Genomic DNA, 14,203 nt, shown 5'->3' with positions numbered 1-14,203 from the left:
CTCTAGAGGATGTTTCTGGGACTAAGGACCATTTTACATATTTGCAAGAGCATCACTTAACCCACAGCATGTTTCCTTGTCCAGAAAAGGGACTCAAATTAATGTTTTTAACAGGAAAAGTCATAACCCTAGCAGCAACACCCTCTACCTTATCCCCAATACCCCTGGAATAACTTACATCTGCCAGAGGGAGATGCACTTTGCAGTCGGACTCGTATTTCACTCTCTGGGAAGATAAAAAGCAGATCATGAATATGGAGAGAGATTCATTTGTTCCCTGGGCTGGGAATGAAACCTTAGGCTGAAGTGAATTCCTTCCTTCTTGCTATCTATGTTCCACCTTGCTGTCTGACTGCTTAATCTGAGCAGTACTCCATGCAAATTGGTAGCAAATAGGCTTGGGCAACTTTTTGTTTTGGGGTCACATTTTGCTGCTTTAAATTCCGGGGAATTATATTTCACTCATTGATGGCCTCTGATGAAGTCAATAATGTTGCTACTGTCAGATATACAGAAGGTCTAATTATGCAATCCTCAATGACACTGATGTTTCCACTCATCACAAATATTATTTTCATTTTCCCTCTGAACAAAAAAATTAGAGAGCCAAAAGATGTTTAGTAAATACATAAATTCCCTACTACCTCTTGGCTACAACTGACATTTCTACAGTGGGCTGTATGATTCAGTCTCTTGCTACTTACTGACTTCTCTTTCAGCTCACTGAATGTAACCAGCCCAGTTTTCAGCCAACCTTCCCACCAGGTACTCAATGCTATTGCCTTACTTTTACTGGACCTTTACTGTCCAGCACAAGAAACTACACAGTTAATGTGATTTGGCTGGGGTAAACCTTTAAACTTGCCTCCCACAAGCAAAGTGGTCAGCCAGAACATGTGATACATGCTCCTCATGATGAAATCTGACAGTGCATGCACTAGAAAAGAAATACTATCTTGGCATTCATGTGGAGAAGATGATGGATTGGAATTATTTTCTGAAGTAATATGAGAAGCTGGACCTGATTCTCTGGTGTCTACTTTATTATGCATGGCCTAGTTCTGCTGGGAGCTCAGGTATGTAGTGTGCTAGAGGAGACTGTGACGATCTGAGGCAGAATAATTGGGAATGTGACACTCTCCAGGAGGACTGTGCAAGACCATGCTGTGATTTATACCCACTGCTAAAATTAACTTGAATAAAGTGACATTATAGTTTCCTCTTCAAGCAACTGGAAAGAGATACTACGTTCTTGGAGACCAAGAGAATCCTTCTTTCCCCAACACTGTTAATAAATTATTAGAAGAGCTGAATGATTTAAACAATGCAGAGTTTTACAGTGAGCTGGCTACAGATCACAGTAAGTCTGCAATTTCCTCACCATCTCTTTACTATCAGTAGGAAATTATTTCAGGGTATGGCTTTATGGTTTGCAAGACAGATCACAGTAGGAGAAGCATGAATGCAATTACTGTAAATATGTCAGAGGCTGGTCCCAGAGCATGGATGGACTAAGGTTATTGTAGTGAACAGACAAGATAGAAGACCATGTTCTCAGACATCCAGGTTTCCAAGAATATCTTCCTTTCTGACACAGTCTGAACTACCATGACGTTCACTAAGGTCAATTTTTACACTAAGCTTGTTTAAACAACTGCTTACAGATTCATGGCTCACATCTGAAGTGGTGCAGATCCATGTACCTCATCTGACTGCTCTGCACTTAAATTGGTGGATTCCAGCTCAAGAACAGGTCTATTTAACACACCTGAATTATGCTGAACTGAAAAAAGGAGGCTTCTCAAAGAACAGAATCACTCACCTCGACTTTGGCTTCTCCCTCTCGTAGAGGCAGATGCTGTGAACAGCAATGAGAGAAAAGCTGTATTAGTCTTTACTGCCTGTGACACCTCTGAAAATCAGCACACTGATCTTGCTCAGTGTGCTTACATTCAGGCAGTAACTTTTCTTGGAGCACAGCTGGGAGAACTGAACCATTAAGAGATTTCATCAGGCCCCCTTTAGACCATAAGGTATTTTAAAGAATCAGCAGCACTTTTAGCCTTTTTGGACCAGATGCTGTTTCTTTTAATACAGGGAAATGCTGTTTATAGAGGGTGATGTCACATTTCAAATGGCCAAAAGGAAGTTAAGAGACCTGTTGATCCCACTGACCAATGCTGGAGATTGTGAAACCCTGCCTCATTCTATGAGCCAAAAGGTAACCTGATCACAATGTTTCACTGCCTTCACTGAGTAAAATCAGCAACTCAGACTTTGGACAGGGCAAGACAATACCTGCTGACAGTGTTTAGTGTAAATATATCACTTGATAGCCACTTCATTTTTCCATATGCACTTGATGAAGTCTAGAAATGAGCTACTGGAAAAGTATATCCAGCAATGACTCAAAATCCCAAGAGTCTGGACTTTCTTGCTTGCAGCTTTCTCTGAGCTATTCTGGAAGGGTGAAGGGAATGCTATGAAGCATCACATGTCTGTCTTTTCCTGTCCATGTCCTATATCATACAGGGAGCATCACAAAAGCAGCTGAGAGTAGCAGATACACAGTATTCACTATCTGTTTGAATATGATCAGCTAGAGACCTGACTTTCAGCTGTTAATGTAAATCCCACATAAATCCTGTGAAGAAGCTGCATGGTGGCCCAGTACAGAGGTAGCATAGATAGAGCAGGACACAGAAATGTGCAAAAAGCCCTTATGGTCATCAACTCACATGACCTTGCCATAACATTCAGAGGAGCAGCTCTAAAAAGGACATACCGAAATCTTTTCTGGGAAACTCAGGAGAAGAGTTGGCACTGGAGCTCCCTGCAAAGAACAGAAAAATGTTCATTCATACTTTGTACAAGATTATTAAAAGCTTTCAAAACATGACTTCCTGGCAACTATTTAATCTCAGTGGGCAGAAAACATTTCCATTAAAAAAAAGAGCTATTCAGGTTTCACATGAAAGAGCTGCTAATGTCTTTCAACAAGAATATGCCACAACTCCTTTTAGGAATGAGCATTACTCCTAGGATAAATAGGACTTAATCATTAAATTGTGTCCCTGACAGTTTATTTCCTAAGAAAACCACAACGGGACTGGGGACAATTCTGCACTAATGTGACCTCAGAGTGCACTGCACACTGCCTCCCTCCTATGGCATGTTCTGTGATACCTTCATATGCTGCATGGCGGCTGACATAGGTTTTTCTTTCAAATGTTGAGCCAGGTGATTTGGTGAGAGTAGAGCTGGGAGACTGAGCTTGTCTGTAGCTGGAGGATGATGACGTTGAATTCAGTCTACCACTTCCACCTATGGCCAAAACAAAACACCCTCAGCAAATGGAAGAGAAGTCCTGGCAGTACACTCTGGATGCCCTGTGTGCTTTATGTTACTATCTTCTGAGCTGGACAAACTTGCACTGGTGTTTCACAACTAGAGATGGACAAGAACAATATCAGGGTCTTACTCTGGCTGTCCTCAGCATTCAGGGCAGAGAGGAGTATTGTTTATCATTGTGCATGACTGTGTATTTATTTCAAAGCAAATCTTGTCAACGATTTGTATGAAACCAGGTTCTGGCCTAGGGTAATAGTGAACCATCTCCCCTGAGCAGGAACAAATTTAGCTCTGGATGATGCTGAGTTTTGGTAAGGATATAAATTCATTTGTTAATTCAAGCATTACATGACATAGGCTACAAAAACTGGGAGACTGTTAAACCAAACTCAAAGTGCTGAAGGATGCAGATTATGAGATAATGGAAACCACACTCCCACTTAATCCACTTTCTGGAGAAGTGACTGAGGTGTGTGTCATGCCCAAGACAGTCTGGACATTATTAGTACCTGTTATATGTAGGCAGAAGAAACAATTTCCCTCCTAATTCACATCAGGGCTGTGGAGAAGGAACTGAGGCAAGCCATAATTACTGTGTTCATACTCTTGCACAAAATCTAATGCTGGAGTATGATCAGGCTGCAGCACAAAGGGATTGTTTACCCATCCCTACAAAAAGTGTGTCCTTTTGATCTCAACAGTGTTTTCATGCCAACTTCCCCTCTAAGAGGACCTGTTTTGTTCTGTAACTTTCCCATTTAATTCAGCAGAAAGAACTACTGTGCCAAGTAGGCCTCTGTTAGAGGCATTCTGCAAGAAAATGGGAAAGAAGAGACTACAGAATGCTCTCTGAAACTTCAAGAGATCAGTATCTCTGAAGTTCAGGTTATTTTCTCTTTTTCCACATACTGAAAAAAAAGAAGATGGTAATCCTGCATGGTCCTCTGAGTTTGCAGGACTGGATTCAGTTCTCACATTGATGCCAGTCCAGACAATTAGCCCAACATCTGCAGTGGAGTTACTTCACTTGTGCCCTGAGGCAAAGAGATTCCACACTCTGGCCTTTAGCTGGCATGCAGGTGTCTGTCAGATCTCTTTGGTATGGCTAACTCTCCCCTTGAGCTTCCAAAGTGCACTTCACTCCCTTTGGTTTGTCAGCTCCCTTGGAGCACAGAGAATGTTTTCCATAAGGAGAATTTTACAGTCAGCCCCTCTGGGGACAGAGAAGTGTGCCAGGTACCTAGCTAGGAATCTCAGTCTTTAGAAGCCTTTGCTATGACAATCTAAGAGCTGTGCAAAGAATGTTGTTAAAGAAATGGTTTTATAGAGTAGGCAGCACACAATGATTTAGCACATCCAGAAAATCTGGCAAAGTGTTCAAAGTGCTAAAGCCATGGGCACACAAACCTAAGAAAACAGTTTCTAGGAATTTCTTTAATAATATTCTACCTTCAGCAAGATCAACAAAAAGATTAATCAAAACTGTCTTTAGAAGAAAAATTGTCAGAAAGACTGTGATTTGGAAAAACTAAAAGAAGGGAAATTCAGTTTCTGGATGACTTCTTAAAAACAGTAGGAATGAAATTTTTTGTTGTTGTTCTCCTGAAATTAAGTTTTCCCTGTGGAAATGGGATTTTGCCATTTACTCACCCATTCTTAAACTCAATTTTAGGGAAGGAATATCTTTGCTTTATGTATGCATTTGGCACTTCTACTTTCATAATTCCTGTTTTCCTTGCCCCTGGCTCACCCTACTTCCCTGCCTTGAATCTCCCCAGCCCATTTCTGCTGCCTTTGCTCTCTGTCTCCTACTGGGCAGTGCTTTCCTTCCTTACTTGAGGTCACATGGCTGCTTCCATGGGTGTACGACCGCTTTTCAACTCCACTCCCTCCAGCGTGGGATGATGTTTTGAGCCCACTGCTGCTCCCTCCTTCTGAAAGAGATGAGCACAAAATGAGACATTCTCTCCAGGCAGGAGACAGGAGGAGCAAGGACACTGCAAGAGAAGGCAGGAGGGACCCAAAGTTGTCCATACACTCAGTTATAAGTACAGCTTCATATCTGGTGAGAGATCAGAAGTACAGGGAAGTGTCTTGGCAGAGCAGACAAGCATTCACACTCCACAGCCAGCAGGTCTGTAGTCAAGTCTTGCTTCATACACAGACTGACCCTCATCATAAATAAGATGATACTGCAATTCCTTGCCAACTCAGCTGCAACAAACTAATCAAGGATATGGTGGGATAAAGAGTGTGGAGGATTCTTCCCTATTTGGAGCTGGTACTTCTCTGCAGAGGTAGAAGTGTCCTGTGACCTTTGATATTACTGAAAAGATTCACTCACTGTTGCCAATTGGGTGATGACAGGGAACTAATACACTGCAGCCCCAGCAGTGGAACTTGCAGACCCATCACTTTTGGTCCTTCTTCCCAAGAGACAATCACCACTGGAGACCCTATATCTGGACTTAAATCTTTGCAGAGTCTGGTCTTCTAGCCTTAGTAGAGTATGTGGCTTTGTTTCTGACAATACCCAGACAGGTCCTCAAATACTACTCCTCTCCAGTAACAAGTGTCTTGAGAGAAAGACATTTCTGAAAATTGCATTATTTGGGTGCAGATCTTTATGCACTGAGATCTGCTGCAGCCAGGGATTTATGGAAATAATGGAAATAATGCAGACAAATAAATAGCATGAATAACAGAACATCAAGCAAATGCAATGACTGAGAATTACTTACTGGGTGGCAAGGATGTCAGTCTTGTGGTTACAGTCTCTGTAATAACTGAGGGAAGAAAGGATGCAGAATTAATGGCATGTTCATAGAGCCAAACTGGATCAATGTTCTACCTATTCTCCATGCAAAAGCATGACTTGTTCAAAGAAGATTGACTCATTTAAATAAAAGTCCCTAAGGACAACACTGCCTGGGGCTGTAGCTGTAGGCTCATTATCACACAATGCTGTGTTTCTTTGCTGGTCTTTCTAGCTCTGAATAAGAACATTACTGCCATGAAAGATTTTTTTCTGTACGAGATCCCTGTAAAATTTCTGGGCACTTCTGAACCGCAGCCATTGCTGTAACAGCAAAGCCCACACTTGTTAATTCTCATAAGGTCAGTAGAAAATTGACCAGTTTTACACAAAGCCACCTGACAATTTCTAGGCCACCCAGGGCATTGATACCAGAGGTAGGAGTCATATCCCAATGTCTGCACTACTGGTTAGAAATGCTACCACAGGGAAATCATCTGGTTAAACAATCAGGTCATGATACACATCTCTAAAGGTCTAACCTTGGCCCATTCTATTCCTTATTTTGACTTCAACACAGACTCCAGGGCCAAGAATAGAATTTAGTTCTGGACCACTGGTCAGCATTTAATCCCTTACAGAAATGGCCATTCACTTCTTAGCTTTTTGGGTGTGATGTAAAAATTAAAAATCTCCTCCTTACGTCTTTCAGTTACTTCTGATCCATCTTGCCTCGTTTTCTTTGTTACAGAATCCATATCATTGCCACCTGCAGGGAAAACAGAGGGACAGCACTCAGAGCTCCGTGAAGAGTAAGAAATGACAACAGCTCCCCACAAATCCCACCACTTTCCTCACTTTGGATGGGGACTAGACTGCCTGGAAGATGTCTGTGCCTGGGAGTTTACAGAGCCCTTCCAGAGCCATGTGATTACTACAGATGGACTGCCACCTACAACACTGGATGCTGCACAAGGCAGCAGAGCTGAAACACCAGGAGGGGCTGTAAAGCCAACAGGTGAGATAGAGGCACTTGAAGCAAATCCACCCAGTGATGGAGTTTAGACCTGGATTTATAACCAGATTACAGTACATTATGGTCTCCAGCGGCACCCCTATAAAGGTTTGATGAAAACCAGTGGATCAAAACACTACTCCCACACATCTGTTCTGGGCAAGACTCAACAGTGCAGGATTAACTGAGCAGGCAAAGCTGCAGGAGTAAGCTCCCTGCACCCTGCCAGTACTGCCAGAAAAGCTTCAGCAGAAATACTGCTGCTCTGCTAAGAGAAATAGTGCATAATAGTGCAAAGCAGAAAAAACACCAGAGGTGCCTTTGAACTGCCTATTTTTGGCAGCAAGGAACTTAAGGTAGGAAGTGCTTTACCTTGTTTTACAGGTAGTGCAGCAACAGTTTGGAGACCCTGTCTGTATCTCTGGAATCTTATCTACTTTAATGCCAGTTCAGGTCAGTCTACACAGTGCTGGAACTGAAGCTGTGAATGCTGTGTCCATTCTTTTTCATTACCTGGATTCCTCTCTAGTCAAAATTATAATCTCTACCCAAGGTATGACTGTCTGCCACAAAAAAACATGATTGTGAAAAAGAGACATCATCTAGAAGAGAAAACACTTCTGTCAGAAGGAACCACACAATTGCTCACTCCTAGTCTTGCTAAGATAACATTTCATCTTGTGCAGCCACAAACAATGAGAAGGAAGATATTTTAATTTACACACAAGTTCACCACAGGCCAAAACTCTTCACTGGATTTGAAGTTTCCTCCTTTAAACTGAAGGCCCAGCTGTACCAAAACAGACACATTTAAGAGGCTGAGTCTAAAAAAACTTCGGGCAAAATCCCTTCCAAGTTTTAAAGGCCAGCTTGATGCAGAAGCCAAGACCATGTCCCCCAGTTCTGTGAGCTGTTAGTTTGATCCTCATGATTCCATTTGCTCTTCTGTAAACTGCAGCCCCCTTGATGTTACACTTGTACTGCCCACGCATAAACACTGACACAAGGCAAGATGCAGCAGAGAATCTGCAGGAATATTCAACATTCAGATTAATTCTGTCCTTAACCAGCTCCTGCTATTCCCAGAGCTGACAGGAACAATTTGAGTGGAGAAGGCACAGTGCCAGGCAAGCCACTTCAGCCCCCACGAGAGACTCATCTGCACTTTGCAGAGAACACCACAGAGCCCACAGCCCTCACTCTGCACTGCTGACCCTGAGCTTGTCTAACAGCTCTGTAAGTGGAGCTCCTGAGGCCACATCCAAGTCCCGACACAACCTGGTGGCAGCAGGATGCTTGCTAACATTAGGGATTTCTAAGGGATTTTCCAGGGTGTTGATCCCAACACACATGCAAGGCTTGATCTACATGCATTAGGAGAGTTCCTCCTCCAGCAGGGTAACAGTCCCCTGCAACAGAAGGGTTTCTGGTCATTCACTCCAGGAAAATGCATTATCTCTGCATCTCTTCCTTACTGCATCAACAGTGGAAGCATCTTTCAAGCTCTCTCCCTAAAAACAGATGCTGGAAGCTGCTGTCTAGATGTCAGCACTGTTGGCTTTATCAGTGTTTTTGGCAAGGAGCACAAATAGTATTTGGAAACTGCTTTCCTACTGCTTTGTAGAACTCCACTTTCTCTCTGCTGTTGGGAGGTGGTGCTGGTTATGGGTGCTGGAAGAGGCCATGGAGTGAATGCATCTTCTGCATCTTTGCCCTCCCTTGAGAAAGGAAAGTATCTTGCTGTGATATGAATTATGAAAAAAACGAAGTTTAAAGTCCATTTTTGGAGCCATGTGTGCCACAGTCCAACTCCAGCACACAGTGCCTTTGCATGTGGATGCCAGCAGACTGACTGTGCTGCATTTCCATTGCCTGCCAGGCCTGACTCATCTCCCAGGCTCCTCTCTGGAGTCACAAAGGCATAGCTGGGGGCTATGTCTGTGCCACAGCAACAGCGCTGTTGAATCAGAGAAGTCATCTGCAGTCATCTCAGAGCAACAAGCAGCAACTTGTGGAGTCACTCAAACAGTGCAGGAAGGTAAGGCAGCAACACTATGGCCCCTGCTACATAAGCCAGGGGCTGTGGTGTGCTTGTGGCACCCACAGAAACCCAGAACTTGCAGCCATTGTTGGCACTCAGAACCAGGAGAGGAGTGGCACTGCCACACTTGTGCAGGCTGCTTCTTCTCTGTACAGCATTGAAAGCAGGACAGTAACAACTGCCCAGCACTGCCAGATGTGCTCAGATCTGTGCTTTCCACAAAAGCCTGACAATGCAGGGTAACTCTTGCATCCCCTGTTCCACTTTGCTGCAGTGCAACACTGGCAAGGACACTAAGCTGTTCTGAGACTGGACATTCAATCCTCTCTTATCATTTTAGAATCTAGGTATTGTATGCAATGGTAATAAAGTTTATTACTGATATCTTTCAAAGGGGAGTGGAATAACCACAAAGGTGTCCTTTGGTGGAAAAATAAAAGCAAGCACATTTCAGATACTTTGATCCCTCCACAATGATCTCCCAGTTTTCATCTCACAATGCTGTTGTACTCACAGCACATCCTTTCAGCTCTCTCCTCTCTCCAGAGGTTCCTGCTGTGAGACACTCCATTAGGAGAAAGAGGCACCTGCAGGTGCTGAGATTAATAATATTTAATGTCAGCAGAACCTTTTGATCATAAATACTCTGACACTCAGCAGATGTCTCCAAATGACACTACTGACTATGCCTCCTACCATTTCACTTGTCTTTTAGGTGCCCCTTCCTCTTAGCCAAGACTTTTCCTGCCACTGGCCTGGAACTAAAACTGGTTAAAAATGATCCCTTATCTCTTTTGATCCCACAGACTAGGAATTTGATCTTCTTGTCCTGCTCTAAAAGCTGTTACTTTCAAGTCATTTTATCAAAACCAACACAGTCAGAATTGAATAAACCAAATCATTCTTCCAAACCTGCTGATTTTGTAGGCTGAAATGATGCAAATGCCAGGGAAGCAGGTTAGATGCCCAGCCAAAGGTTGGTCATGCTGTACAAACCAAATTGTGCCCTGCCTGCAGCCTGTCCTGGCTTCTTTGACACCAATATGTGCTCACATCTCAGAGCACAAGCAACAGCACTGCCCAGACTTCACTCTGCTCTGCCAGACACCTTTCCTTTCAAAAATGTGCCCTTGCCATCTCTACTTAACTGTGCTGCTGAAAAAGAAATAGGCCATTCTGACCTGCACCAACTTCTTGGCTCTGGCACAGAAAAGGAGACAAACAATCTGGTTGGTATTAATGGAAAAAGTGTTTGCAGAATGGGACAGATCTGCTGTCATCATTTCACACATGAAGCAACTAGTCATGGAAAAGCACCTTCTCTAAAGTCACTCAAGTCAGTCTAAAGACAGAAAAAGGCAAATCTTTTACTTTATGCCACTACGGTCAAACTGCTGGACTTGCTGTAGAAAGGATTTAAACTGATTCTCAAATCATACTCTTCTGACTTACTGTGACCAAAACACCTCATAATCTTTATGAGAAAAATACAGCACAAAATACACAATCAATGAGTCACTGCTGATAACAAGCTCACTTCTTTGAGACAAAGTAATTTGCCCATGGCAACACAAACTTTCACTCAGAAGCAGTTCTAGGCATTCTCACAACTAGAGATTTATTCTTTAATATTACACCCTGCACCCAACATCTGAAGCTCCAATTTACAATCACTACTCCTCTAGCATATTCCAGCTCTGCTCACTTTTAAAAACAGCCAACAGATGATCTGCATTTCACCATGCTGGTACCCTTATGTAACAGAAAAATTCAGTTAAACTTTATCGATTTTGCAGTCGTTTCACAAAACACATTAACAATGTATCCATAACTTGGCTTCACACTTCTTTCTCCCAGCAGGTAAATTCCTTTCACTGGATACTCACTTCAAATGAGTAGTATTCACTGACAAACAGAAACCCACAATGATCCAGCCCTTAAGCAAACTTGTTTTTATATTGTATTCCCCATATAAAAATGTAACACCTGCTTTATCCTGTCTGAAAAGTCAGCCTTGTTCTTAAAAGAATCTGGAAGACAAAATAAAGGATACCTTTTTCTGCCTCTTTTTTTCTAGTAATGTAACTTACCTGCAGTGCTTTGGTTACTGAAATGAAAATCTTTTTTTCTCCTCAACTGCTTCCCTTCTATCAAAAATTTGCCACCTGCACTTTATATCATGTCCTTCCAAAGGTGTGTGGAACCTGAGTGATCATCCAAAAATGTTCACCTCTTCTTTATTTCTCCTGTTTTATTCTCACCCTTCTTTTGCTTTTCTATTCCCGTGCTCTTATACAAGTCCCAACAAAGGCGTGTCGTGGTTTCCTGCCTCACCCTAACCTTCAAATTATCTGACACTCACTGAAAAAAAAGATCTGCCTCCAGGAATCAAACTTTATTGAAAGTAAAAATGCTCCTTCCTATTCACTCAGGTAGATTAACTATTAAGATCCCAAAGGCATAAAGGCTTATGCCAGGGAATGTGAACAGGTCTAGCAGTACTTTCTGATACACGATCTAATATCTGTTTGGGAATTTTCTTGTAGGAAATTACACAGCACTTGCTGATGCCACTGCAAAGCTGCCTGCAAGTTAAGCATATTCTGCTGCTTGCAAATACAGCAGGCTAAAGTACCAGCTATGACAAACTGGCTGAAAACAACTTAAGTCAGGGATCTGAAGTGTTTTGCCAACCCCACAGATATTTATCTCTGTTCAGAAGAAGCAATATTAATATGTAAAAATACACCAAATTAAGTAAGAAACAAAATTTCTTCCACGAATACTACCTGCAAACTTCTCACTGCATAGGAACTGAAGCAGAAGGGCAGCTATGGTGGGTTAGAGCAAACCTGCATCCAGCTCAGGACCCTGCTTTCTTAGCACAGCTCATTGTAACAGCTCTGGAACACCAGCTGAACGGGACAAGCACATGCAGATTTTTTCCTGGTGTACAGAGTCAAAAGTGACAGCACTGCAGTCATTCTTTGACAGATGGCTTTCCATTAGTTTGTTCAACTCGTTTTTGAATCTGTATATTTTATATGTACAGTGTCCTACAGCAAAGATTTTATAGCTTAACTATACCTTGTGTAAATATTTTCCCTCCTACTGAACATAACAGTGCCATTCAGTGCCCTGTGCTTCTTTGTAAGAATCAGAATTCACCTTGGCTTTTCCCACCCTACAGATTTTGACAGATTTGTTCTGCTGAATAGGAAAGAAGTTAACACTTCATGGGGATTTTTGCCCAGAACTTTCGAGGGGGTGTAGCCTTGTACTGTCAAGATGGTATCCCATTCTTTTAAGTTCCATATTGGAAATTTCCAAAGGTGTGTAGGGACATGGCTGCTCTACAGCCCTGCACTCCACTCTAAAGGCTATGCCCTGCGTTTTTGATGGGGATCAGGACCTTTTCAGAATTGATCAATGCATCTCCTAAATCCCAGACCTTGTATTTATATTTATCTTTAGTCAGGTATTTATGCAGTAATTTCTTCCCAGCATGCAGGAAGCAGCTATTACTCTGATTCTGGAACACTAATCAAAGAACACTTAGTTGTCTAAACAAGCTGCATCTGGTAATTAAGTCATTAAGAGGTGTAGAACTCAGCTTGAGACCGCGTCAAACTGCACTTGGCTTTAAACCTTGACCAAAAGGACAAAAGTGGTTTTAGCTTCCTGAGCTTCATGCTCTTTGAACATGGCACAAAACTGTCCCTCTTGTCATCAACTGCACCTAAAACCTGCACTTCGTTCACCTTACTCTACATTCACTTTCAGACAATCCAGTGTGTGCATCAGACACACACATTGTTCAAGGAAACACGGCACTGAAAGCATTGGAATGTTCTAACTCTGTAAAATCTATCAGTATGAGGGAGACTTACTGGAATGGCACACAGACTTCACTGGAGCAAGAGACAGGACCTCACATTTTCAGACAAAGTTCTCAGGATTGGAGAAATTTCCACTCTCCTTTACCTCTGTCTACCAGATTTTGTTAATGTATAAGCAAAATGAAGCCATCACAATTTTGATAAAATAAGAAAATTACAGTATTTTCATTCCTGCAATGTTGTGACAAAGAACCTGGTTAAATGTTTTTTAAGAACAAGGCGCTCAAGGAGCATTTCTTCATGAGACATTTGGCCAATTTCTCACCAGAAAGTTAAGCAAGGCAGAGGTAAGAGTATAACATGAAGGTGATTTAAAAGGAAACTGAAAATAAATAACATCTTGAGAGCCTCTTGAGAACTGACCTCACATTTCACAAGATAAGATGGAGTTGAGTATGCTGCCAGCTGAAACACATTGATTAGGTCACTCAGGTCCCTGCTGGGCAAGTGTAACATCAATGATATAATTTAGAGAGGTCCTGAGCTGTTCACAGCTTTGACTGAAGTCAGTGATGGCCTCAGATATTCAGAGCACTGTAAGCCAGGTGTCTCATGGCAGAGTGCAAAGAATTGCAGCAAACCCAGCTTCAGGTCATCAGCTGCCATTCCTGCACTAACAGTGGTGTGTGGGCTGGTGGTCAGAGCAGAGGAGGCACTGTGAGCTCCTTCTGGAGCAACAATCACCATCATTCCATCCCCCACCTGTCCTGCTCAATTTTGATTGCAGAAGCCATAGAAGTCTGCAGAGGTGGAGACATATTCCTGTTGAGTGTACCTGGGAATGTTCTACCAGCTGCAGAGTTTGCTGTCTTTCCTGCTCCCAGCACAAGAAGTTGCAGACACACTGAGCTTTCATCAATGTCTTGGTCTGGCCGTTAGAGACATCAAATCTCAGTTGAAGACACCACCATTTTCCTGGTGAAAGATGCTCAAAGAATTTACAGCACCTGATGCTTGCACTGAAAAAGTTAAGAAGATGAGGCAGAGCTCTGCACAGTCACTGCTCCTGGAGCTGGGCTGTGCTACAACACATCTGAATCACTTCTTACTCTGCAAGGGAAGTCCAGTATAAAGGTTCTCAAAGCTGAACCAGCTTGTTTTGTTGTGGCCACTCTCTAAAAGCTTAAGGTGTGTTCATGGTT

The 14,203-nt window shown here is 42.6% G+C and overlaps 1 protein-coding gene across 1 annotated transcript in view; it reads right to left on the bottom strand.

The window, feature by feature from the left end:
* The window catches only part of COL17A1 (collagen type XVII alpha 1 chain), a 37,014-nt gene extending 25,569 nt beyond the window's left edge, over positions 1-11,445 (bottom strand). Inside the window, 8 exon segments of the mRNA XM_059476635.1 lie at positions 179-226; positions 1,823-1,858; positions 2,786-2,833; positions 3,187-3,324; positions 5,187-5,285; positions 6,093-6,137; positions 6,810-6,875; positions 11,253-11,445. Coding sequence (XP_059332618.1) covers positions 179-226; positions 1,823-1,858; positions 2,786-2,833; positions 3,187-3,324; positions 5,187-5,285; positions 6,093-6,137; positions 6,810-6,864 — 469 coding nt within the window. The 5' untranslated portion in view covers positions 6,865-6,875; positions 11,253-11,445.
* Positions 11,446-14,203: the final 2,758 nt, after the last annotated feature.

The sequence above is a fragment of the Ammospiza nelsoni genome, chromosome 8 (genome assembly GCF_027579445.1).
Source record: "Ammospiza nelsoni isolate bAmmNel1 chromosome 8, bAmmNel1.pri, whole genome shotgun sequence".
Classification (NCBI taxonomy): domain Eukaryota; kingdom Metazoa; phylum Chordata; class Aves; order Passeriformes; family Passerellidae; genus Ammospiza; species Ammospiza nelsoni.
Note: the sequence above shows the minus strand (reverse complement) of the source record. Positions and strands in the feature narration are given on the sequence as shown.